This window comes from Xenopus tropicalis, chromosome 3 (genome assembly GCF_000004195.4).
Source record: "Xenopus tropicalis strain Nigerian chromosome 3, UCB_Xtro_10.0, whole genome shotgun sequence".
Lineage (NCBI taxonomy): Eukaryota > Metazoa > Chordata > Amphibia > Anura > Pipidae > Xenopus > Xenopus tropicalis.
This window is the reverse complement of record NC_030679.2, coordinates 129863991-129891759: the sequence shown is the minus strand read 5'-3', so window position 1 is coordinate 129891759 and position 27769 is coordinate 129863991. Positions and strand designations below refer to the sequence as shown.

Below are 27769 nucleotides of genomic sequence, written 5' to 3'. Positions count from 1 at the left end.
CGTAACAGGATTGATTGGTTCGTCACTAGTTACAGCAATGCCAGTGCATATGAATGTTATAGATTAGGGCTGTTCAACACCAGGGCCGGACTGGCCCTCTGGGCTACAGAGAGAAAACTCAGTGGGCCCTGACCCTATTGGGCCCTGCATCCCGCAGCAGTGGGCCCTAGAGCCGGGTACCCGGTGGGCCTCAGGTAACCCAGTCCAACTCTGTCCAACACTATGAAAAATGGCAAAAGAGGTGACATCAGTCTTATTCTTTTATAGAAGGGGTCTCCAACCTTTTTTACCCATGAGCAACAGGAGGCTTGGTTTGGGAGTACACGTGGTCTTTATGCCTCTAAAACTTGCCTCCAAGCCAGGAATGTAAATATGGGCATCTGCTTTGAGGCCACTGGGAGCAACAGCCAAGGGGTTGGTGAGCAACATGTTGCCCCCGAGCCACTAGTTGGGGATCACTGGTGTATAGCATTCCCATCCCCATAAATCAGCATTAGCCCAGGCCTATTATAAAATATGTTTATTGTGTTTGTATATAACAGTCTCTGCGAGAGAGCTCGGCATGGTCACTCACACGGGTGCCACGAAGTTGCCAGGGAAGGTTCCAAATCGTTTAGTTCTCCAGCAGACACCTGCAAAACAGCAATGGGTTAAATGTCGCCTTAATGCCTCTGGCCCACCCACTGTGCCACAGGGACACTCACCTACAAACCAACCGTCATCACAGCGCTGTGACACTGTCACTGTATCTCCTGGGATTAGATGCAGCTCATCTTGGTTATTGGGGGTGTAGGCATAAAGGACTCTGTAGCTAAAATCAACATTTATCAGACATCACAATATGTTGCCAAATGCAGTGAGCCTAATGCAGTGGTTCCCAAACTCTGCTGCCCAACCCCTCCTGACAGAAGAGCTCAAATCAGTGAAAGGGGTTATAACCTGAAAGCCAGTTAGGGGGGATTTGGGGTGAGTGCTTATTTGTGCCCTGGGTACCCCTGGAACTATAGCAGGGTGACTGTTACCCCAATGTTTCTATATATCTGTAACCTTGTTATGGGCTAAGGGGGCTCAGCCTGAAGGCCAGTTAGGGGGGGATTTGGGGTGAGTGCTTATTTGTGCCCTGGGTACCCCTGGAACTATAGCAGGGTGACTGTTACCCCAATGTTTCTATATATCTGTAACCTTGTTATGGGCTAAGGGGGCCCAGCCTGAAGGCCAGTTAGGGGGGGATTTGGGGTGAGTGCTTATTTGTGCCCTGGGTACCCCTGGAACTATAGCAGGGTGACTGTTACCCCAATGTTTCTATATATCTGTTACCTTGTTATGGGCTAAGGGGGCCCAGCCTGAAGGCCAGTTAGGGGGGGATTTGGGGTGAGTGCTTATTTGTGCCCTGGGTACCCCTGGAACTATAGCAGGGTGACTGTTACCCCAATGTTTCTATATATCTGTAACCTTGTTATGGGCTAAGGGGGCCCAGCCTGAAGGCCAGTTAGGGGGGGATTTGGGGTGAGTGCTTATTTGTGCCCTGGGTACCCCTGGAACTATAGCAGGGTGACTGTTACCCCAATGTTTCTATATATCTGTAACCTTGTTATGGGCTAAGGGGGCCCAGCCTGAAGGCCAGTTAGGGGGGGATTTGGGGTGAGTGCTTATTTGTGCCCTGGGTACCCCTGGAACTATAGCAGGGTGACTGTTACCCCAATGTTTCTATATATCTGTAACCTTGTTATGGGCTAAGGGGGCTCAGCCTGAAGGCCAGTTAGGGGGGGATTTGGGGTGAGTGCTTATTTGTGCCCTGGGTACCCCTGGAACTATAGCAGGGTGACTGTTACCCCAATGTTTCTATATATCTGTAACCTTGTTATGGGCTAAGGGGGCTCAGCCTGAAGGCCAGTTAGGGGGGCATTTGGGGTGAGTGCTTATTTGTGCCCTGGGTACCCCTGGAACTATAGCAGGGTGACTGTTACCCCAATGTTTCTATATATCTGTAACCTTGTTATGGGCTAAGGGGGCCCAGCCTGAAGGCCAGTTAGGGGGGGATTTGGGGTGAGTGCTTATTTGTGCCCCGGGTACCCCTGGAACTATAGCAGGGTGACTGTTACCCCAATGTTTCTATATATCTGTAACCTTGTTATGGGCTAAGGGGGCCCAGCCTGAAGGCCAGTTAGGGGGAGATTTGGGGAGATGCTTATTTGTGCCCTGGGTACCCCAGGAACTATAGAAAGGTGATTGCTACACTAATGTCTTCATATATTTGTAACCTTAGACTACCTAGGTTCCGAGACTGGCATTCCTATGAGTCTACTAAAAGTGCCTATGTTTCAAAGCCTGTTTCAAAGCCATGTTGTGCTGTAGGTACGTACTTACATTGTGCCAGCTGGCGCCTGGGTGCTGTTAGGGGCCACAGCTTGTACACAAGTAGCATTTTCTGTTGGCGTAAACCCATGCGAGACCTACCAAGAAAAAAAAATGCATTCTGCTTTACAACCAGAAAATACGGAAAGGAAGTGGGAAGGGTTGTGGAACATCATCAGAGTAGTGAACAGGGCTATTTGTTGTCAATGGAATGGACTTGGGGTCTTGGGGGCTTTTAGGAATGAAATTCCAAATAGAAACACAGAGGTTCAAACAGCCCCCAGGGCTCAATGAATAGTGACTGTCTAAAGCAGTGATCCCCAACCAGTGGCTCATGAACAAAATGCCACTCCCCCCCCCCCTTTGATGTTGCTCCCAGTGGCCTCAAAGTAAGTGCCCATTTTAAATCTCGGGCTTGGAGGCAGGTTATGGAATCACAGAGACACAGATTTACTCCAAGCAGAACTTCCTGAAGGCCAACAGTCCTCTTTGGATTACCAGATAGGCATTTACAGTCCTTATTTGGGACCCCCAAGGAATTTTTTTCATGCTTGTTTGGCTCACCAACACTTTTTACATGTGAGTGTGGCTCGCAAGCAAAAAAGGTTGGGGGTCCCTGGTCTAAAGCATCTTACAGAAGCCCCTCTGGCATTTACCAGAATTAATAGATTGTCAGTCTGGACCTGCAAGCACCCACTCTTGCTGCTCTCCTCACATGCCCCCTCCCTCCTCACCATGTAATTATGTAACCAGCGCATGGACATGGGTATCAGGCCCCCCCATACTGGCACAGAAACAAGAATTTGGCAGGATGCAATGCCTGCTTTGATAACAGTGTCCACAAAATGGTGCCTGCCTGCTTGCTACAATTGTGAATTCCAAGGCTGAATAAAATAAGATTAAAATAATTTATACAGTGTAAGTAAAGTTTAATTTGCTTGACAAACACAATAGAAAACAATTTGGAATTAACTCTTAAGGTGACAGGTCCCCTTTAAGCAGCACTGTTGGCACACAGGGTGAGGAAAGCAGAAACGGTCGGCATAGAGCATGGTTAAAAGCAGACAAAAGAAAGGTGGCACGGAGTACACAAAAGAGGGTGCAGGTAGTATTCAGGGTGCACAATTCAACAGGTTTGATTACTATTTATTTGCTGATATTATGTAAAGAGATTCACAGTGCTGTACAGCTAATGGAGAACAAAACAGGATCAAGAGAGATTTAGCGGCCATATAAGCTTACAATCTAGCACTGAAGGGTTGGAATCATTAGGCAGTATAAACACAGGCCAGACATACATCACAGCTGTTGTTTTCTTGGCTGCTGGAAGCTGCAGTGCTCCCTATCCTCCAGAAGAGGGACTGACAATTTCTATGAAAAGCTTATTGGTTTTCAACACATCCCTGGGGGAAGAGTGGGCAGAGCTCATTCACAGGCAGCAGGAATTTGGGCAGGGGCAGGAGAGCATAAGGAGGTGCATAAGGATTCTCTAGTGGCATTAAGCAAAGTGGCACTTGTGTCAACCCAAATGCCTATCATTATCATAAGGCATTATTTGAAGCATATGTGATTACTCACACTCTAATTCTACCCGAAGCACGCACCATACATTGCAAAGATCTGGTTCATGCAACTCATTTTGGCTACTTGCACATACTGCACCATCTATTACAAATACTGATCCATTATACAGTCTGATCATACCGAAATTGCATGCCCTCTGACACTCTTCAGTATGCAGCTGACTAAGCCAAACTATTAGAAACAATATGTTTAGGCCTTATTACCTAGCCATCATGACTTGTATGGACCCCTTGGAAGTTTAAACCCATCATCCTGAGTATCTGGGTCGCAGCACTGCCTCTGACCACAGTTTATCAGTCTAGAAAGAGTAGCTACTCGGTCAGTTTCTCCATTACAAGACGATGGGTAACCACACCAGCTCTAGTGGTGAACTGCTTGTTTGGCCCATTGACTGAATGAGCTTATTAATACCTTTACTATTTGCTTGTGAGGGTCATTGGAGGCTGAAGGCTAGAAACTTTCATAGATTGGCTTTACTGGATCCACACCACTGCATCTACGAGCATCAGACTCACAAAGTCTATACCCCATCCAGTTTGCCAACCAAGAACATGTTCTCATCAGAAAGCATAAAGGATAGGGAAGAACTGTTTTTGGAAAAGCACTAATCATGAACTCTACTGTACTCTACCCAGAAGTTTGGGTCTACTTAGGAACTCAACAGTACATGCCCAACACTAAGCTATAGACACTACTGGCAGCAGTCACTGGGAGCTGAACATAACTTTTTAAAGGTTGCACCCTTGTGAGGCCTGTTGTTCTTGGGAACCTGGCCGTGGCCCCTCACTCCCCTGGCTCAGGATGGGCGTGAAGGACCTTAAGCTCTCACTCAATTGAGGGAGCAGAAGGGAAAGGTCAGAATAATCTTTGTCTTTTTTGTTTGTTTTAACCAGCCTCCCCAACTCCTACAATATCTAATGAGGTTTGTTTCTCAAGGCCAGAGGTCACGTGTTGAAGAGTTACAGTATGTGCGACATGACTGAAGGCAAAATGCAGCCGAGGATTGGGCGATGCCTAAACTAGGAGGCTTTGATCCAGCTTGAAAAACCAGTGGTATGGCCCATCATGGGGCACCAGTAGCATAACAACAGAGGAAGTAGATCCGGCGGTGGGTCCAGACCGTGGTGTCTGCTTCCTCCATTGTTGCCTATAAATCTCCGCTCCCTTCCAGCTCTCTCATGTAAGAGAGTGGGCAGAAAGCGGGATTTATCTGTGACCAGGCAGGGGGCACCTCAAGGCAGGGGGAAGGGGGTTGAGTGGGTTTTCTACTCTGATTTTTTTGCTGGGGCCCAGCACAGAATAGTTATTAACGATAGAAACTAATAAGAGCAGGAAATGGACCGCTGCCTCCTCCTTGCCCAGTATTTTTTATTGTTAAACTAAGCGATCATGTAGGTGATTGTGACTCACTTAAAGGGAAAGTATACCACTGAAAATTGCAGGTCTCTACAAAACTATATCACATATTTTTTATCTAAATACAGTATTCTCACAAAGAACATACTTTTCTAGCATCATGTGCCGTTGGATAATCCCGGAGCCGTCTACCCCCCCCCCCCCTATTTTATCGGGAGTGACTTGATTTTGGGGTTCTCTCCCGGTCTCCCATCCCCCAATAGCATTCTCCTGATTTTAAGTAATACCCCTGAAGTCCCGCAGTGAATTTTCAGCTTCAGTGCACCTTTTACGTATGTTTGTGACATTACTTCCGGAAGCACGCCTCCAAACGTGGCGTTACTTCTGCCTAGTGAAAAAAAAATAGTAAGAATCCCCCTATAACAACGAGCAGTAACTTGACAGCTTTGTAATCCCCATAGTGAAACTCTGCAAATTTAATGTTTAAAGTCCATCCCACTGGTTCATATGAGGCCCATACACAAACCGCAGGCACACAGACATGCTGGGTTACACCAGCCAATGAATGGAGAGGACTGTTTGTTTGTTACAGTTATAGCTGGATTATTTCCTGTCATGTGATCTCACACAGAACAACACAAAATGGCATCTCAAGCTAAAAGATATAAAAGGGCAATAGTTACAGATGTGTATAAGCTAATTGGATAAGATTCTTTAAAGGTCACTTATTATGATATAAATTATCTTTTATTATAAATGACCTTTTATTTATTAATAAAAACTTACTGTTGTCTGATTCTTTTTAGCCACGATGGGGGGGGGGGGGGGGCTGGTGTTGAAAGGTACATGGGGTCCAAATTATAGAACGTTTAGGCCTCATGGCTGCTTTCTAGCAGAGTTTGAACACCGCAATAAAGTAGCACATGTGGTCTTAGGAACCAGTAATATGTGGGAAAGAACGGAAACATTCTCAGTATGATTAGTCCCAACCGGGGCGGCAATAGAATGCTGGCCTAGTATGCCAGACCACAATACAGCAAAGCTTTCCAGCTTCTGCTTGAGGCACGTGACCACCAGGAATGCCTGAAGCAAAATGGCTCCCCCCTTTATGTAACCAGGACTTCCACATCTGCCCTGTTTCTTGTCTAGCAGGGTGGCTAAAATTAGTGCTAGGCTAGAAACGATGGGAAATCATCTTGTAATTAGCAGGAAAAGGTTATTCTGAAATGAATCATAATTGCAGGAATGTGTATTAGGGCTGTGACTGGGTTACTATGGTGCATACTAAACATTTACTGCTAATTAAAAAAAATAGAAAGAAATCTGTACATACTTGTGTAGCTTAATTTAAAGGTTGGAGATCTGGTGCCTTCCAGATGTGGAGCATATAGTTACTAGGTCTCAGCTTAGCCCAATGCTAATGTGTCCAAAGCAACTATCATTCACTTCCATGATTGTGTCATGATTTTTTTGGGGTACTTTTTATTTCTAAATTACACTGTTTACATAGCAAATAATTCATTCTGCCATTTAACATTTTATTCTTGAACCAACAAATGTATTTTTAGCTGTAATATTGGTGTGTAGGTGCCATCTCAGTGCATTGTGCCTGAGTCTGAGCTTTCAGCCAGCGCTACACATTAGAACTGCTTTCAGCTAACCTATTGTTTCTCCTACTCCCATGGAACTGCACACAAGGTTTACTCTGCCACTCTTATGTGCTAATGCCCCCCTGAACATTACTGCAGGGTTGATACTGCCTGCCTTTCAGCTACGGTAAGCTGCTACACAGAGTGCAATGGTACCCAGGCAGCCATGTGGTGCCCATCTGAGTAACTTGCTTAACAGCTCTCAGCGCATCCCCAGTGCACATGATTAGACTTGGTAAGGTAACGGTGGAATGGAAACTTTACATTTATTATTGTATCATCTCTGTAAAAGTGCTGCGGAATACGTCAGCGCTATATAAATAAAGAATGATAACAATACATTGCACATAGTCATAGATCATAGTTCACAAATACATTCCAATCATACATTTTCCACTCTGGAACTTGCAATCTAATTTCATGATTTCACTAGCCCTCCCAAGGGTTAATAGGAACCAGTATATATATATATATATATATATATATATATATATAAGTATATATATAAGTATAAGTATATATATATGTGTATGTATATATATATATGTGTATATATATATATATATATATATATATATATATATATATATGTGTATATATATGTGTGTATATATATATATATATGTATATATATATATGTATATATATATGTATATATATATATATGTATATATATATATATGTATATATATATGTATATATATATATATGTATATATATATATATATATATATATATATACACACCAATATGTTTTGTGACTGTGGGACACCCTGAGATAATCCACAAAACAAAAACAGTTGAACATACAAATGCCAAGCAGATATTGCAATATTAACCACTGTGCTGGCATACTTTCTTACTAGGGTTAGGATGAGCTGTCTGGAAGCAGTACTCTCCACCAATTAGGACTTAGAGAGTACTTGACATCTTGCTGTTTGTTAGGTAGGGCCCCCCAATGGCCGAAACCAGTTTTGCATGGCAGTTAAAGGATAAGTAAACCTTAAAAAAACAATTAATGTAGAATTGCTCAGGGTGCTTTTCTAAGCACTTTGGAATTTATATTAATTATTATTTTTGTCCATTTCAGAGCTATTTAAGTTTTTATTACCACCCATATAATCAGAGGTAGCAAGGAAGGTATATCTCTCTGACTATACAGTTACAGGAACTGTGGTTCTGTTAAAGAATTCATTACATTTACTTATACTTCAACACAAGAGCTTCCAAATTAGCCTCACAGAGCAGCATTTCCCACTTTGAGAATGGTTCATAGGAATATATAGATAAAATAATGGTTTTCATTGTATAAAAGCACAATACAACATGAGGACAAATGGTTTTGGTGCCCATAGATATGCATTCTCCAGTGAAACAGTGCCCTCCAGAGGCCAGATTACAAGGGAGTACGATTTGATTGCTGCCTGGCTTTACCAGCCAATATGTTTTTGAAGCAAACCTTATTCAAACACTGTCCTTTCCATAAGCAGATATGTAAGGCATACACCAGTCGGTGCAATGTCCCTGTAGTTAGAGGGCAGTTTCATTATACACAATGAGAGCACAAAGAGCAATGTTAGTTTGTAGGCAGGGGAGTGTAAAGGGGCAGACAGGCAGGCTTAGCTCTTAGCCAGGCAGAGGGGATAATAGAGTCAGAAAGTAGCTGTGGGATGGAGGGAGAGTTCAGAGTACAGTGGGGTGGGGTGAAATAGAGTAGAAAGGGGGGTGATGTTAGTACAGACCTGCTCAAGAGGGGCACTATTTGACTCTCCTCTGATTTTGGAGGTTTCTTCCTTCCTCTGCCCTGTGAGCCGCACGTAGCTCGCAGGAAACAGACCAATGCTCTGAGATCCTTCAATCCGCCCCTCAAACCAGCTGCCACCGACCCTCCGAATGATGCCAACCTGCTGCCCCTGGGACAATGAAACAGTGACCTTGAGACACACAGGTAGGTAGGGACGGCAAATCCGTGGGGATGCGATAGGCTTGTTTAGACATTTATTGTGTTCCCGGTATTTACAATAAAGTAGCAACACACTTAAAAGGCAAGAATCAGATTACTCAGTACAGTACAAAGATAGCTTTTGGGAGTCCATTCCGTAGCATATGGAACCCGTGCTAAGCAAGGAAAATGGCAGCTAGACTCTTCATTGTGTGGCTCAGGAGAAGCAAGGACATCAAGCATAGAGAATTTTAATGCCACTCGTTTACAGTAAATCCAGTTGGGATGAAAACCAGGCCCTTTTGCTCAACCCAACTAAGAACTTCCTCTGAGCTAAACAAATCCTATCTCCCACCATTCCTTATAGAGGTGCAGATCTCTGACTCTATACATTCCCTTCTTAGATGTTCTTTCCCCATGGTTGGATATTGGAGGCAGGCAACCAACTGAAAGATCTCAGTGGCGTTCTATCCTCCATCAATAGTAGGAGGATAAAGCAGCTTTGTTGGAATAGGACCTACTGTAGTAGCAACATCTCAGTACAGATGAATGTAGTTGGAAAACGCATACACTGGACTCTGTTAGAGCTAAACCTTTCATTCCTGTGTGACCATGGGGAAGAGAGCAGCACAGAAGCATGAGTTCATGAATCAGAGTTCTGCACAAGAGTAAATACTGGGGGGTCCCTTTCATATATCTATCAGGAACATGGTGGTGCCCCTAATTTGCCTAGGACAAGCGTGTACCAAAATGTCATAAAGACAATTAGGCAGATGATCTTTATTTGTTTTTTCTTGGTGTTTAGGCTTAGATCTAGAAGGTTTAGCTGCTGTTGTCTGCAAAATGCTATCCCAAACAAAAAATAGTAGAAATAGAAAGCATTTTTGCTCTGGAGCTATTTCTTGCCTACCTGCCACAATCACTGCCCCTCTCAGGCTCTTGCCACCCCGGCATGTACCACCTGGGCAAGCACAATGGTAGGTGTGGAAGAAGACACAGCCCCCATTTAATTAGGGATGCACCAAATTCACTATCTTCGTAAAAGATTCGACTGAATACAGAACTGAATCCGAATGCTGATTTGCAAGTGCAAATTAGGCTAAGGAAGGGTCAAAGAGAAAAACTTCCGTGACAAAAAGTCATGTGATTTTAAGGATTCGGTTCAGCCAGGAACGTGGATTTGGGCAAATCCGAATCCTGGATTTGGTGCATCCCTCATTTTAATGTAAACCACACCAGAATATCATGACCTGCATCCAGAATCATATCTGTATCTGCTAAACTACCATTCCCATCATCCTCTCCTTTGCCAACTAGAGCTGAACAAGCCCCACAATCCTCCCATGTCCGGATGCTCTAATTAGTTCATCTGAATCGGGAGTCAGACAGTGAGCTGAGTAGCAGTCACTGAGATCCAAGGAAAGCTGCTGGTTCTGAAACAGAGAGACAGCAAAAGCAGAGACAAAAAGTGATCGTGTGTCAAAGTACAGGAGCGGTGACAAACAGGTGGGCTAAGAAAGGGCTACACGGGGGGTGAAAGGGTATGGAGACCATCTTACTTTACTCAGGGAAAGTTCTGCATCAGATTCAGCCTTGAAGTCATAGACTGCAACACCTGATAAATGGGGTTCGACAGGCTGCACAGACTCTCCTGGGACAAGAACCTGCAGAGACAGGAGAGGAAAAAGCACAGTGAGAGACAGACAGCCATGGCAGTGCCATTACATAACATGCATCCTCTTGCATTTAAAAAAAAATATGTATGTATATATCACCCATGATCAAAGCTAATATTGTTACTAACAGTCTATAATTCCCTGCCTGGAATGGCTTCCTTTAAAACACATATGGCAAAGAGAGGGAGAGTATAACATATAATTCCAGGCTTTGGGGGGCGGGGGTCAGGCACACAAACACAGACAGATGAGGTCTGTTCTTGAGAACATGGTTACACAGATGCAACGAAAGAGAAGAAGTATGCTAGGAGAATGTTATGGACTTTATGGCATGCACTCCAGCTGCAGAGATGGAGAAGTTCTAGGCAGGAACAACATAAGAAAAGACAACAAGCTGTGTACTGGAGGAATATACAGATACCCAGCTGCTCATAAAGACACACAGGCTTTGGGTTTGTTTGAGGAACACATAGGCAGCCAGCACAGTGTACTGGAGGAACATGCAGATGCTAAGAAGGACAAACAAGCTGTTGACTGGAGGAACGTACTGATACCCAACTACTATTTGCGCCATAAACTTAAGGAACATACAGATGCCCAACTGTTGAGAAAGATACACAAACTGTGCATTTGGGGAACATACAGTAACACAACTGCTGAGAAAAACATACAAGTTGAGAGCTTAAGGAACCCAGCTGGTGAGAAAGGCAAGCTGTGGGCTTGGGGGACATATAAAAAGGCCGGCAAGCAGTGGGCTTGTACAACATACAGATACCCAACTGCTCAGAAAAAGACACAAGCTGTGGGATTGAGAAACACTTAATGACCCTTTGGCTGAGACAGACAGACAAGCTGGGGGAACATACAGAAAGCCATCATCTCAGCAAGACAGATGTCCAGTTTGAAAGTTTCATCTGCCATCACACACCCACAGACATGGTGCATCAGCAGATTGAATGACAAAACTGGACAGATCATCTGTGTTCCGACAACATGGCAGGATGTTTAAATCTGAACCCTGATCTACCACACATGCCCAGTTGGACATTCAGAGCAGATCTGAGTACGTATGGCCACCTTAGCTGCTGAGAAGGAGAGACTAACAGTGTACTGGAGGAACATTAGATACCCTCACGTAGCTCTCAGGGAAGAGCCCCCTCCGGCCATCTTGCTGTCCCAGCATCCAGTTCTTATCCACTTTCTTCAATATAAGCACAGTAGTTCCTCGCTGTAGAGATAACTCTCTGTAGAGACAATAGAAAGGAGGGATTTTTCACAGACAGTGGTATCTTAGAATCCAGCTATATACGGATATATCTAAAAAAGTGCCCAGAACATCAACTAAAACCAGTACTCCTATATATCTTTGTTTTTCTGAAGATCTGGAAGCTGCAAGTCCCATTGCATAAACATACAGAATTCCTGGCATTTTATCTAGTATTTATTATACTTGTACAAATATGGCAAAAAAAAAAGGGCAAGCTTTCTATGCGCAGTTATTCAAACTGCCTGACGCCACAAGAAACGTAGCGTAACCACACAAGTCGAGAAGAGGAAATGTAGCGGGGTACTCACTTTGGTGACTCAGCCGAGAAGTCGAATTTGACCACAGCTCTTGCTAACTAAGAGGAAGAGAGACTGTCAGAGAGGATCAATATGAGACAGAGAGAGAAATTCACATGAAGCGTGAGTCTGCCAGTGACTGTCAGGAGTTTCGGGTCTGATAAAGTTTAAGAGGCAAATAAAGGCCATTATATCACTTATAGCACTCGTGATAAGACTATTACAGGTATGGGATCCCTTATCCGGAAACCTGTTATCCAGAAAGTTCTGAATTACGGATAGGAAATCTCCCATAGACTCCATTATAAGCAAATAATTCAAATTTTTAAAAATTATTTCCTCTATTTCTGTAATAATAAAACAGTATATTGTCCCAACTAAGATATAATGAATCCTTATAGTAGGCAAAACAATCCTATTGGGTTTATTTAATACTTATATGATTTTTAACAGACAAGTCCAAATTATGGAAAGATCCCTTATCCAGAAAAACCCCAAGTGCTGAGCATTCTGGATAACAGGTCCAATGCCTGTACTGATCTTATAATCAAAAAAACCTTGGATATTTTCATTCAAACCCCAGGCCTTAGGTCCTCACCATCATCATCATCATTTATTTATAAAACAATATTTATGCTAAACTGTTGTCAGCATTGCATAACATTCCCAAGCTGTGAATAGATGAAATACAATATTACATTCCCTGACATGTCAGCCTGTATCTCTTTCCTACAGAGTGTCGCTGGGCGGAGCTTTCTCTTTTGCATTGCTTGTGGGAGGTACTAAGTGCTGACAAACTAGAGACATTTCTATTGGAACACAGCAATGCTTCCTGCCTGTCATTGCTATGGAATTCACAAAGGACTTGCACAGCAGATCAGACGCAGGTAAACTCGGCAGGTGTTTTTGGAGTTAAAGGGGAACTCTGGCCGTCAAACCAAAATTTGTTAAGGAGCCCCACACAACACAGAAACCCCTAATATACCTATCACTGTAATCTGTTCCTTTAAAAAGTATGAATAAACACCATCTTTATATGCTGAAATCCAGCTGCAAAATAGTCCTTCTCTTTCTGCATCATTTGAAATCCTGGCAGGGGAGGAGGGACTAAAACATTGATGTTACAAATTGTAACAACTTCTCCACAGCTTACAGACAGCATGCAGGAAATACATAACCCACAATGCATTGCACTGAGATGTTCCTTTGCTTATTGACGTCACATGTGCAGGGAATTGTGGGATTTGGGGGATGCAGGCTGAGGACAGTTGAATACTGATCATTTTTTTTTTTTTTTTTTTTTTAAACCTCAAAGTAGTCAGCCAGATTAGCAGGATAACAGGGGGTCGGGCTTAGGTAACTGTTCCAAACAATATTATACAAAATTATAAAAAAAGGCTGAATATTTTTACATTGATGTATATTGGCAAGTTTCTTTAAATTATGTTTACTTTTCAAAAACTTTTCAAAAAGTTGTGTTTGGGTGGAGCCTTTTTTTTTAGTAAGGGAATCCAATGCTGCCATTGGTTTACAGGTGTCAGTATCACATTACAACTAGAGGCTCGTGCCTTGGGCGCAATTATTGAGGTGCAGTTGAGGTGAGGAGTTGCATGTGGACTGGGCCTAATTCTTTTAAAAACCGTTACCCAAATAATTATTGCAAGAGAATGATGGATTGTCTGAGAGAAAAATGCTCTTCTCTGGGAAAGAGACGTCTCAGTGTATATGAGAATAACAGGGGACAGAGCAAGAACGTGTGAGCCAGAAGGAGAGGTCATCAGAAATCGTTATGAGAGCAATGGAAACAGACAAAATCCAGGAGTAAAGGACAAGCTGATGGTTTTGTCATTATCCATCGTATTTATCTTTCAGAGACGCTCCAGAGACAGTGGAAAACACACAGTGAAAGGGATTAAGAGAAAGACTGAGACAACAGAATGGAACCCAAAGCAGCTCACTGACCGGTTTCTCCTCCGAGGCACTGGGAGTGTCCACTGTTCTTTGGCTTCCTCCTACAGAACGCATTGAGATAGAATATGGATTATTTTCGGGGTTCAGCTTTTGTCACTACCGTTCACACACAAACACCCTCTCCTGAAACTCTCCATTCGATAACAAGCTATAAAATGTGAAATCTGAGGAAGCCCTCAGCAATTGTACAAATGTCTATATTTGAATATTTCAAAATATTATTAAACAAGAAGTTCTAATGATTTAATATGCACATCTACTTACCTATCAAGGGGGGAGATTTCGGCATGGGTGCCTCCTGCAAATAGAGAAACACAGAATAAAACACCAACTTTTTTACAAATGTATGTAAGGTTTAGGACCAAATGAGGCCATAGACAAGAAGCTGATTTGGGTTCCACCCCATACTTGCCTTGCTACCGAACCAACACTGCCGCTCTAGCAAGCCAAAACAGGTTTGGACTGGGATTCAAAATAGGCCCCGGCATTTCAAGTACCCAGAGGCCCCCACCAGCCCACTAACTAGTGAGTGTCTATGGGATCTTACAGTAGCCTTTCTGACCTTTGCCAGAATCCACAAATTGCCACTCTGGGCCTGGTTGATTGTCACTTCCACTTCCCATTACTGGGCCTTCAAGCAATGGTAAGATAAAAAATACAGAGATACAAAATAGGCCAGAGTCAGGGCCCCTGCTATGACCCCCCCTCCTTCCCCCCCCCTAAGGGCCCCAGCCACCTGCCTGACCCACTCCCCCAAGTGCTCATAAATTAAACTTACTTTCAGCATGTCAGGGGAGTGAGCTCTGCAGCCGGGGAGCTCCAGCGGGGATCGTGTCTGGGCAGGCCCGGATTTGTGGAGAGGCCACAAAGGCCCGGGCCTAGGGCGGCAGAAGTTTAGGGGCGGCATGCCGCCCCGCCGCAAGAACATTTTTTAATTTTGCTCCCATACCGAGCAGTCGGGACCTCTCCCCACTGCTCCGTATGGGAGTTAAAAAGAGCGTTCGCGCATGCGCTGGCGCTTTGCGCATGCGCAATGGGGAGCTGGCGCTTTGCGCATGCGCACTGGGGGCGCGCTTGCGCATGCGCACCGGGGGCGCATTTGCGCATGCGCACCGGGGGCGCATTTGCGCATGCGCACTGGGGTGCGCGTTCGCGCATGCGCATGGGGGACTCCCACAGGGGCGGCCTCGGGGCGCACCAAAGAGAAATCCGGCCCTGTGTCTGGGCCTGCGGGGCCCACTGGGTTTTTTCCTGGTACCCCGCCAGCCCAGTCCCACCCTAAAATAGTCCCTGGCATTTCAAGTACACAGAGGCCCAAACAGCCCACCAGCCCAATAAATAGTAACTGTCTATGGCATCTTACAGCAGCCCCTCTGGCATTTGCCAGAACCCACAGATTGCCACTCTAGGCCTGGTTCCAAGTTCCTTTCACTTCCCATTACTGCACCTTCAAGCATTGGTAAGGCCCCCAAACACTGATGACAAGGTTCTTGCTGGGGGCCTTGTTTATACTCTGCTTCTACTTTTGCATTTAACCTGTTTCTGTCAATATTAATGCAGGAGGTAATTAATAAGCCTGTAATGTTTTGATCATTAGAAAATGGATACACCCACAAAACACACTTTAAGCCCGTCCCTGATGCCAGTATTGTTATCTGGATCTATAGTGAGAGCTTGAAAGCACAAGGTTTTCTTCCTTACTTTGAGCTGATTTAATGACTAAACATTTGTATTGTTACACGGATGCTAGATTTAAGGACAGCAGACCCAGCAACTGCTTGGCTTCTGCACCTGCAGGTTATATTCAAAGGCTTTGGAGGCCCAAAAAAGAGGTTTGCTTTGGCATACAGTAAATGCTATATATGCTACTGCCAAGCAGCACCCAGTGGGCGTGGAAGGGGAGGAGAAGGTTAAATGTAGGCTGCAAGGGTCACTGGTGTTTGTACTACAGCCCCAGTCAGTGACACAAGAACCTAGCACAATATTTTGGAGAGGCATTGATATAGACTAGATATATATTAGATATAGATATACTGCATTAGTGCTAGCATCATTTAAACATAATACACAATGGTGGAGTACCATTAGGAACCCCAGTGTTTGGAAAGAAACACAAGGAAGACTTCCTACCATGTATGATGTATACACAGGTGTATGTCTGTGATCCACCAGGTCCCTATTCAGCTCCGCATTAAACAGTTTTAGCTCAGCCTCTAGCTTCTCCTGTAGGGCAAACAGAGAGAATAAGGGTCAATATTTGTGTTCTTACTAAATGTAATGCATTCATACAAAGCACAGAATGGTTTCACTGAGAATGGTTTCATTATGTTTCCCATACCCAACATAGGGCCTGTGTTTGGCACTTATCTGTGCTGCACTGAGACACAATGAAATTGTGTGTACATAGTGTTAGTGAGCAGTAGTACAAACTCTCAGCTACTTCTTAAAATCCACTGATGATGCATTTTTTGAGGCTACGCTCAAAAGAGCACAGGTGGATCCAAGAACAGATGGCTAAGGGTTTGTTCATGCTAGTGTTTGAGTTGGTTCCAGTTTGGCCAGCTGCATGTTTGTTGCTAATCTGTTTGTTAGTTGGGTTCCCAATGGCCCCGTTGCACTTATTGCCCTTTGGCTTAATCAACAGTAGAGCTGTAACATCCTAAACATACAACTGATTATATCACAGCCATTGTAAAGGTCCCCATACATTGGCAGATCCGCTCACTTGGCGATGTCGCCAAGCGAGCGGATCTTCTCCCGATATCCACACCTACGGGTGGGCGATATTGGGAGAATCCAGGGTAATTCGATCGTTTGACCCTGGGGCCAAACGATCGAATTATAATAACGGGCATAGGTAAAGTTGGTCCGGGGACCGCATCAACGAGCCAATGCGGTCCCTGATCCGACTAGATTTTCTAACCTTCCCGATCGAGATCTGGGCGATTTCAGGCCAGATATCGGTCAGGCAGGCCCGTTGGAAGTGCCCATACACGGGCCGATTAGCTGCAGAATCTGTCCAAGGGAACAATATCGGCAGCTACTATTAAAGGGGACCTTTACTCTCCACCAAAGAGTAAATAGTGATATAAGCAGCAAGCATCAGAAATACCATAGTAATCTGTTATGGGGATACAAACTGTCAGTAATTGTCCCAAATATATTGGCTACTAAACCAATACACTGCCCAGGTTCCACTTACCAGGGCTTTGGAGGTAGAACTCTTAGCCTTCTTGGCATTAGGACTTATAGGAGATGTAGGTTCCATCTGGGCAGAATCTGATGAATGGACTTTATCTTCTATGGAGAAGCAATGTGAAAACAGTGACTCTATATCTGGAGGGCAGAACTGTTGTGACTCCAGTCCAGGGGAGAGAGGCACAGGGGTGCTGTAGGGCTCCTGCTGCGGCTCTCTGGAGGTTTTACTTGACACAGCTAATGGTTTTCGTTCAAATGTTGAGTTTGTTCCCTGGTTGGATAACCCAGGGGACAATTGTTGCCTTGAAGATTGTCTAAATGAAGATGGTGTAGAGGAAGAGCTTGTTGTACTGGCCAAGGGGTTTACTGTTCTGTTCTCCTCACTGGATATGAAATTGTGTGTCTTCTTTGGGTCTCTGGAAGAGGAGGAGAACAGAGTCCTCTGTGGCTCAGTGGAACTAGAGTTTAGAGTCTGTGCCACTCCAGAAGTGAAGGTCTGTGTAGCGTAAGAGTCTTTTAGTAGAGATCTGGGTGCCGTTTCTGAAGCTCTACAGGGGTTACTTAGCATAAACTGCTCCGGGGAGATACTCAGATATGAGCGTGGTATCCTGGGAGGTGAGCCTGGCATCTGCTCTGGTTCTCTGGAAGAGGTGTCCAGTGTTTTCTGCTGTTCTCTTGATGTTAAACTGGGGGTCCTCTGTAACTCTCTTGAAGTTACGCTGATTGTCTTTGGTGAGCCTGTGGTAGGGAAGTAAAGTGTCCCTTCTGGTGCTCTGGGGACAGGGCTTATTGTCCTTTTTGGGTCCCTCAGGGTGAAGCTCTGGGATCTTTCCAGCTCTCTGGAGTTAGGGCTAAATGTTCTGCTGGGGCCCTGTGGTACCTGGTTTGTAGTGGTTCGATGTCCTACTGTATCATTATGATTCCTCTGTTTGGGATCTGTAGGCCTAAAGCACAGAAAGAAATGAATAGTTAGGGCAGTGGCACACAGGGAGATTAGTCGTCAATGGTAAATCTTTACTACTGCAGGCAACTAATCTCCCGATATGCCATCCAACTGGCAAGAATATAAATCGTCGGTGGGATGGCATACACATTATTTTGGTCGTCCAAAGTTGTCTTGCAAGGAAACTTTGGGCAACTTCAGGAAACCCTTCCCTTCTGCTGTGAATGAATGAATATAGAGACAGAGCTAAATTAGAGCTGTTTAGGGTAAGGTTTCCACATCATGTGAAAAATAAGGGGAATGGCTCATAAATACAAGTTAATGGGCTGCACTGATTGCAAACTAAATGTATTTATATGTACACATAGTGTGAAATGTAAACCAAGAGCAGTCCTCTACCAGATGCAGTTTTGTTCAGCTAAGAGTATGCAGCAAGCATTTATATCAGGTAGGAGCACCCAACCTGTGGCCCCTCAGCTGCTGCTTCCCTACAACTACCAGCACCTCCAAGGCTCATGGCTCTGCCGCCAGAAACAAATCTTTCTAGGGCTGAAAACAAAACATCCAAAAATCATCCATAAAAATGTCCGATCTGCCATCTTCCTAATAATATAATCTTCCTTCAATATCTGCTATCCACCAGTCCCTGTCCCTCCCAGATGCTATATCCCACTGCTACTATAGGCACCATCTCTCCCTACTATACCTGCTATCCCACAGCCACAGTCCCTTCCCAGAGGCTATTATCCCACTGCTACTATAGGCACCATCTCTCCCTACTATACCTGCTATCCCACAGCCACAGTCCCTTCCCAGAGGCTATTATCCCCCCACTGCTACTATAGGCACCATCTCTCCCTACTATACCTGCTATCCCACAGCCACAGTCCCTTCCCAGAGGCTATTATCCCCCCACTGCTACTATAGGCACCATCTCTCCCTACTATACCTGCTATCCCACAGCCCCAGTCCCTTCCCAGAGGCTATTATCCCACTGCTACTATAGGCACCATCTCTCCCTACTATACCTGCTATCCCACAGCCCCAGTCCCTTCCCAGAGGCTATTATCCCCCCACTGCTACTATAGGCACCATCTCTTCTTACTATACCTGCTAACCCACAGCCCCAGTCCCTTCCCAGAGGCTATTATCCCCCCACTGCTACTATAGGCACCATCTCTCCCTACTATACCTGCTATCCCACAGCCACAGTCCCTTCCCAGAGGCTATTATCCCCCCACTGCTACTATAGGCACCATCTCTCCCTACTATACCTGCTATCCCACAGCCCCAGTCCCTTCCCAGAGGCTATTATCCCCCACTGCTACTATAGGCACCATCTCTCCCTACTATACCTGCTATCCCACAGCCACAGTCCCTTCCCAGAGGCTATTATCCCCCCATTGCTACTATAGGCACCATCTCTCCCTACTATACCTGTTATCCCACAGCCCCAGTCCCTTCCCAGAGGCTATTATCCCCCCACTGCTACTATAGGCACCATCTCTCCCTACTATACCTGTTATCCCACAGCCCCAGTCCCTTCCCAGAGGCTATTATCCCCCCACTGCTACTATAGGCACCATCTCTCCCTACTATACCTGCTATCCCACAGCCCCAGTCCCTTCCCAGAGGCTATTATCCCCCACTGCTACTATAGGCACCATCTCTCCCTACTATACCTGTTATCCCACAGCCCCAGTCCCTTCCCAGAGGCTATTATCCCCCCACTGCTACTATAGGCACCATCTCTCCCTACTATACCTGCTATCCCACAGCCCCAGTCCCTTCCCAGAGGCTATTATCCCCCCACTGCTACTATAGGCACCATCTCTCCCTACTATACCTGCTATCCCACAGCCACAGTCCCTTCCCAGAGGCTATTATCCCCCCACTGCTACTATAGGCACCATCTCTCCCTACTATACCTGCTATCCCACAGCCACAGTCCCTTCCCAGAGGCTATTATCCCCCCACTGCTACTATAGGCACCATCTCTCCCTACTATACCTGCTATCCCACAGCCACAGTCCCTTCCCAGAAGCTATTATCCCCCACTGCTACCATAGGCACCATCTCTCCCTACTATACCTGCTATCCCAAAGCCACAGTCCCTTCCCAGAGGCTATTATCCCCCCATTGCTACTATAGGCACCATCTCTCCCTACTATACCTGTTATCCCACAGCCCCAGTCCCTTCCCAGAGGCTATTATCCCCCCACTGCTACTATAGGCACCATCTCTCCCTACTATACCTGCTATCCCACAGCCCCAGTCCCTTCCCAGAGGCTATTATCCCCCCACTGCTACTATAGGCACCATCTCTCCCTACTATACCTGCTATCCCACAGCCCCAGTCCCTTCCCAGAGGCTATTATCCCACTGCTACTATAGGCACCATCTCTCCCTACTATACCTGTTATCCCACAGCCCCAGTCCCTTCCCAGAGGCTATTATCCCCCCACTGCTACTATAGGCACCATCTCTCCCTACTATACCTGTTATCCCACAGCCCCAGTCCCTTCCCAGAGGCTATTATCCCACTGCTACTATAGGCACCATCTCTCCCTACTATACCTGCTATCCCACAGCCACAGTCCCTTCCCAGAGGCTATTATCCCACTGCTACTATAGGCACCATCTCTCCCTACTATACCTGCTATCCCACAGCCCCAGTCCCTTCCCAGAGGCTATTATCCCCCCACTGCTACTATAGGCACCATCTCTCCCTACTATACCTGCTATCCCACAGCCACAGTCCCTTCCCAGAGGCTATTATCCCCCCACTGCTACTATAGGCACCATCTCTCCCTACTATACCTGCTATCCCACAGCCACAGTCCCTTCCCAGAGGCTATTATCCCCCCACTGCTACTATAGGCACCATCAGCTTTGCAGGCCAACAAATGCAGTAATATACAATATTAAATAATAGGCAGATTAATTAAACAATACTAAGCAAATACATACTTACCCTGACTTACTTGGTATATGGAGTGTGGGAGTTTCTTTCTCCTTGCTGTCATTGTCACTGTCATCTGAATCTGTAAGGATAGCCAGGGCATAGTTAGTACAAGGCTCTCCTGCTATGTGATGTATCCATCCCTCCCACCCCATGTGTAAAAGGAAGGGTAGTTTCAGTTTCCAAAAAGCCCCAGGAATCAGCTTTACTGACAAAGAATGAATAACATGAATGTACCCAGTCGGAAGGAGCAGTGACCAATGAACCTGTCCCAGTGTGACTGTATAGCCAGCCACCCCTTATCATTTTCCATATTCGCTAAAAGGTTCCCAAATTAGAGCTCAGACTTTACATAGCCCCAAGTTAAAGTTTGCAGCTCTGATCTGATTGGATGTGTATTGCTCCAGTGGTGGTTTAGTGGGAATCTCTCTCTATTAGTCTTTGCTTTAGACTGATCTCATTCAGACGTGGGAATGTGGGCAAGTTCTGTTTATCGTCATCAGCCCTTTTCTATGGTTTCTATGGTCCCACGAGCCTTTGAACGCTGACCTGACAGTCGGTGCAGGACTCTGAACATGCTTCGGTACCAGTCCCTTGGTTTATCCACACTCTGTAACAACACAAAGACAAAGTCCTTTTATTACTTCTTGGCTAAACTTGCATCATTGGTGGGGGGTTGATTTCTTTGGGGGGTTTTTTTGTGGGGGGGTCAATTAAAGATATTTTAATGGCATACACAGAGGTACTTGCACCAATATAGACAGGGTTGTATTTTGGTTCAGTGCTACCCTAGGCATTAGACTTAAGTACGTCCCCCAGCTTGTGGAAGTGATGTCACATACATGGCTGCACATAATATCACTTCCAGCTACGTATGACATCGCTTCCAGCTACGTGTGATGTCACTTCCACCCACAATGCACTACAATGTGCCCCCAGCTCCACTGCCAGATTTACACAGCAAGTATCTGGCGGGTGTTGGGAAGATTTTTTTATTCTAATTCCAAAAACAAAATCTATTATTCCTATATAGGCAACGAAGGGCCTGTGCCTAGGGCAGCAGCTTTAGTTGGGTAGGTGGGCCTTGGGTGCCTATATATAAATATGGCCCTGCATACAGGCAGCTTATGCCTTGCAGTGCAAATGCACGAGTTCTGCATGGCATGTAGGTGCCATGTATGGGGCCCATACATGGCACCTACACATGCAACTGACTTGCACCAAATGAATTACACACTTACAACTTCAAATATTCCGTTTGCAACCAGATGCCTCAAGGGGGGCAGAATGCAAAGCCAATCACTCCTGCCCCACAGCATGGCAGTTGCATACACAAGATTAAAGGAATTTATTTGTACCCTAAAGATCTTTCTTTTTTTCTGACAAGGGGGCTGCAAACATGGTGGAGGGATTCTGGGATTGTGGTGCAAAGCGGACGTGTTGATGCTGGTAATGGCAGAAGCCTGGGGCTGCACCGAAGAGCATGCGAAAGACTGAGTATACAGTATAACAATGGTAATCAGAGAATGAAACAAGCAAACTCACTGATCTGGATGCAAAGGGCATGCCATCCTTATCTGTAGGGCCAATGCCATCGAAGCGAATCCAGTGCCTCTCCCGGCGCTGTCCTGGGCTGCCCGGCACCTCCTGGGTGATGGGGGATACAGTGGTCCTAGATATCTGCTCGCTTGCTACAGAGCTTTCCTTCAGGTTCAGAAGATGGTAAAATGAGAAATACAGTCAGTATCATATAGATCTGGGGAAAGTCTGATTACATCAGGAATGTCCATAGGTCACAATGTCATTTGTTATATTGCATTAGGGGCATTCTCTGGCTGAGGCTGGGGGTTCCTCCCTAACCTAAAATGGACCATGGGGCCACAGTTTTTGGCCATGCTGACAGGCAGGTGACTCTGAGAAAGGCAATTGGAGGATGCATGATGCCTTAGTACCCAGCACCCCTTGCTGCCTCACCTTGTGCTCTGCAGGACTCCGCTGGTTTCTTTGCAGGTGGGGAGGGATGAAATCATCCAAAGTCAACAGGAATTCATTCTCCACCTCCTGTAGGTCCGTTAGGTCCATCTAGCGATTACGAAACAGAACTTAGCATCTTGCAAGAGAAATTGCCAACCACTGAGCATCTGAGCATGGAGATGAGTATGAGTGAACACTCAGTTCTCCTAATAATAAACCACTGCCCCTGTTCAGCCAAAATTCCCACTTGTACCGACATTTCATTCTTCTATAAGCCAATGTGCATGTACGCTGATAGAAAAAGAAGAAAGAAAAATGCAACAGAGCCAAAGTGCAATGCTACCAAAGCCCAGAGCATGCCGTACTCCAGCGCTGCGCACATCATCACTTACATCAGTAATGCAGGTGTCCCTCCGGCTATATTCTGTGTCCTCAATCTCTCTGTTCCACCACGTATGTGCTGCTCTATTCTCCCAAGTGAAAAGCACACACCCAGCCCTGTGCTTATTACTCACACCCCTTTCTTTTTCCATTTCCATACACACCCTGCTCCGCTTGTCCCATTCGTGCCACACAAACACCCTCTGAACTCTGCCCTTGCACTCAGATGAATGTTTAACAAGCCAGCCAACAAAGGTCAGAAATAAGAAGATAATGCCGGAGAGAGTGAATGACAATGGGAGAAGAATGAGTGTGGGAAAGGGAATGGGGGGGGAGAGAGAAAGTGAATGGGAGGGGGGTGAAAAGGGGAATTTATTAATGGAGGAAGAAAACAAAACAAAAAAAAGTTCTAAGGGTAAAGCATTAGAAATGGGAGACACTAGTGGGAGTTAGTGGGAAAAGTGGGACAGAATGGGCACAGAATGAAGGGGAAAGTGGGAGATGTGTGAGGCACGCAGAGCGAGGGATGGAGAAATGCACTCGCAATGGGAAAGAATGAGTGATAGACAGGGAATGAGTAGGAAGCATTATGCAGAATAATTAAAGGGACAGACACCCGACATGGGAAAAGAAGCAACACACTGTAGCCTGGTAAGAGTTTGTCCTTCCTGGTTAGAAGCCCACTTATCTGCAATGGGAAGAGTCAAAGTGGCAATGGGGCAAATGGCTAGAGAGCTGCCAGACACAAAAGCCCCAGAATGCCCCGTTTGTGCAAAAGAGCAACTGTGCAAAGCAAAGTGCCAACAAGAGACTGTCTTTAGCTACCAATAAAAATGCTATATTGCCTCTTTGTAACGTAGACATGCCAGCTGCCATTATTAACCCTCGGCACACCTGCTTAATAAAGTTGGAAGGAAAGTGGCTTTAAAAAGTGATAGGAGTTATATAGATCAATAATTGCTGTCACTCGTTAGGTGAGCAGCAGAACGGACACAATGATTGGTGCCGGCAGCAAATGCTATTCCTTGGTAACATGTGCCATAGCCCTTAGGGTAAAGGGACGATAAACACCCACACAATTTTAACTTCAAGGGTGATGGGTAATACATTTTTTGCCAACTGGACCCAGAGGTGCTTAATAATATGGCAATCCAAGTCCCCAAGCTACAACTGACCAAGGAATTAAAGGGGGGGGTCATTTTCAGTCTTTTGCTTGGGTGATAAAATGCCTGGAATTGTTCCGTCTGCCGATGCCCATCTTACACATCACAAATGAAATGTCTTTGCACACTACAGCTTCTTGGTGTTGGTACAGGGTGGCAGTAACAATTAAAAGGACAAGTAACAAAAATGATTTTTTTTTTGTGCAAATGTAAATATAATGTACTGTTTCCCTGCTCTGGTGAATACTGTGTGAGCTTTAGAAACAGCTGTACACTTTATATAATCCAGATGCTGTGTATCAATGTGGGAAGCCATTCAATCTGAAATTGGGCAAAATGTAGGGCCCTTTTCTTATGGCCTGTATTGGCCAATGACAGACAAGGTGGGTCCAAAAAAAACAGAGTTATGACATTGTGGGGCGGGGGCTAGATATTGAGGGGTGGGGCTAGACAGAGCAAGGGCAAATTCTGTGAGTAGGCAGGGTTTTGGGTGCATAATGGGGATAAAAGCAAGGGGATGGGGTATGTTTGGGGGCAAATAACTACGGATTGCTAATTCACCAGCAAGTACATTCCTGGTAAATTTGTAATTCCGCCCTCAGCCTTGGCTAGTATTATACCGGCTAGGCTAGTGAAATAGCGGCCAAGTGGAAACCCAAGCTAAATGGCACGGTTACACAGCAGATAACAGATAAGCTCTAGAGCAGGGATCCCCAACCTTTCTTACTCGTGAGCCCCAGTCAAATGTAAAAAGACTTGGAGAGCAACACAAGCACCATAAAAGTTCATGGAGGAGCCAAATAAGGGCTGTGATTGGCTATTAGGCAGCCTCTATGCACCCTATCAGCTTACAGGGGCTTTATTTGGTAGGAAATCTTGTTTTTATTCAACCAAAACTTGCCCCCAAGTCAGGAATTCAAAAATAACTACCTGGTTTGGGGGCACTGAGAGCAACATCCAAGGGGTTGGGGAGCAACATGTTGCTCCCGAGCTACTGGTTGGGGATCACTGCTCTAGAGAATACAATGGTTTCAGTACTTACACAGGGAGATAAATAGGGGTCAAATGGCTCCTGACAGAAAAGCTCTCTCGTATAAAATTGTTTGTTGGAGTTCTATGAACAGATATAAACTTTATAATTACCCAAAAGGGTGAATAACCGACCCCAGAAGGCAGGAAAGTAAGCAGGAAGTAGGTGACGATGGCTGGGGGGCACTTACCCTTCCCTGGCAGTGGTGCTCTCGGCAGTTTCTCCTCTCACGTCTCTGTGCTATCGCTGTGTCTCCTGTTTTATTTCAGGAACAGCACAAGAGATAACAATGAAACCCTTTCTGGATGCCCGGAAATAAAAAGTCCTTGATTGACTCTTTCATAGTACGTGTGACCCAACTGATTGGGATTGTGCACTTTGTAAAAGAAAGGAATTTACCCTTTGCCCCCAGAAAAGGGAACAAAACAAAATAAAAACCCTGACACCCTACTTAATAAGAGCATCGCAATCAGTAAAAGATTCAGCACTGTGAAACTTACCCTTATATTATCTGCCAGTTAGACAGGTTATATATAGGCATAAAAGGTTGAACTTGATGGATGTGTGTATTTTTTCAACCCAACTTACTATGTTACTATTCAGTTATTTATATAGCGCTACTTGTATACAGAAGGGGAACCAACAATGCAATAATTCAATATCAGCAGTTACCAATGGGAAGTGCCACATGTTGATTAGAGCTTACAGTCTAAGGGCCGTGACAAACGGGGAGATTAGTCGCCTTCAACAAAACTCCCTTGTCGGGGGTGACTAATCTCCCCGATATGCCATCCCACTGGCTAGAATGTAAATCGCCGGTGGAATGGCATACATGGCGCGGTAATTTGCCGAAATCGTCGCGTATGCCATCCCACCGGCGATTTACATTCTAGCCGGTGGGATGGCATATCGGGGAGATTAGTCACCCCCGACAAGGGAGTTTTGTTGCGGGCGACTAATCTCCCCGTTTGTCACGGCCCTAAATCTGCTTACGCAGACGCTATACTGTACAAGGAAGGAAGGAAACTATTTATTTTGCACATCACACTTCCTGCATGGGATGGCACAGGGCAGACAGGGTTGCCACCACCTAAGCCCTTTAATGCTGGATACATTAAAAGATAAGTGAAGGGTTTTTCACTGGGTAGGTGCCAATTTATTAGTCTCCCTGGCAGTGCTTATAATTAATTCAGAGTTGGCGCAACCATCTTCTGCCATCTTCTTTCCTGTCTTTGGCCCCTTGGCACACAGTAAAGAAAAAGGTCAGCTTTTCTTCTGTAAATAAACTCTACAGCACTTGTGCCCAACCAGGGGCCACAGCAAGGGATTTCTGGGAAATGATAGATGCCAGCGGCATGGTACTCACTAGAACAGTACTCCAGGCCTCCATGCTCAGCCAAGAGTTGTAGCCATTCCATCCTGCATCTGTCTGTCCAGACTAAAAATGCTGCTGACCATAAGGATGGCAAAAATATGGTAACCTGGGAATATATATAATGAAAAAAAGAAGGGGGTAAAGGGAGATAAAGAGGGGTAGGCAGTGGTTAATAAGAGGTGTAAATAATTAGGTTGTAGAATATAAAGTGGGGGTGGGAAGGAGAGCAATAGCATAGGATGAATGTGTAGTAGAGGATAAAAGGGGAGAGAGCAGAGAATAGCATGGAAGGTGGGAGGGAAATAAGGCACACAGAGGCAAGGGAAAGTAAAGTAGAATAAATATTAGTACATGCACGGGCCTACTTTTTGAAAACCAGACCCAACCCAGACCCACAACCCACATTTTTACCTGACCTGTAACTGCCTTATTGCAACCTGCCCTGACACCCACTGACCACCATTAGACTGGAAGTGCTGTTGCTGAAAACCAGAAGTGACATCATCAGAAGTGGGCGGGGTATAAAAAAACAGGGGAGAAAAAGTTCTCTCTTTGCACTAGAAAAGCCTAAATTCTGATTGAAAAAATTGTTACAATTTACCAGGAGCAGCTTTTTGCCACTCCTGGTAATTTGTGGGGCGCTGCCT

The 27769-nt window shown here is 45.2% G+C and overlaps 1 protein-coding gene and 1 long non-coding RNA gene across 9 annotated transcripts; one reads left to right on the top strand and one right to left on the bottom strand.

Moving 5' to 3' along the window:
* Window positions 1-504: 504 nt before the first annotated feature.
* sorbs3 (sorbin and SH3 domain containing 3) lies at window positions 505-27769 on the bottom strand. 8 transcript variants are annotated; one of them, XM_012959414.3, is made up of 18 exons: window positions 27534-27769; window positions 27114-27228; window positions 25938-26002; window positions 23174-23281; window positions 22745-22903; window positions 21749-21809; window positions 21212-21281; window positions 17299-18238; window positions 16227-16319; window positions 14361-14394; window positions 14088-14137; window positions 12138-12184; window positions 11692-11806; window positions 10446-10550; window positions 8687-8857; window positions 2368-2453; window positions 705-811; window positions 505-632 (listed from the first exon to the last, which is right to left on the bottom strand). In XM_012959414.3, the coding sequence occupies exons 2-18, from the start codon at window positions 27163-27165 to the stop codon at window positions 571-573; spliced, it is 2325 nt and encodes a 774-aa protein (XP_012814868.1). In that variant the 5' UTR covers window positions 27166-27228; window positions 27534-27769; the 3' UTR covers window positions 505-570. The 8 variants fall into 8 exon arrangements, with proteins under 8 accessions (XP_012814868.1, XP_012814869.1, XP_012814866.1 ...); XM_012959415.3 differs by having other exon boundaries at window positions 27539-27769; XM_012959412.3 differs by lacking the exons at window positions 25938-26002; window positions 27114-27228; window positions 27534-27769 and adding exons at window positions 23566-24242; window positions 25760-25907.
* Window positions 12630-14338, top strand: LOC116409792. The gene is made up of 2 exons (XR_004222073.1): window positions 12630-13012; window positions 13998-14338. It is a non-coding gene; the product is annotated as an uncharacterized LOC116409792 (long non-coding RNA).

Coding starts and splice junctions, on each gene's coding strand:
- sorbs3 (XM_012959412.3), bottom strand. CDS start 23,712: ATGGAAATGGAAAAAGAAAGGGGTGTGAGTAATAAGCACAGGGCTGGG. Junction 18,239..21,211: donor CATATACCAAGTAAGTCAGG/GTAAGTATGTAT, acceptor TCTGTGCTTTAG/GCCTACAGATCCCAAACAGA. Junction 8,858..10,445: donor CAGAACTTTCCCTGAGTAAA/GTAAGATGGTCT, acceptor TCATTGTCCCAG/GGGCAGCAGGTTGGCATCAT.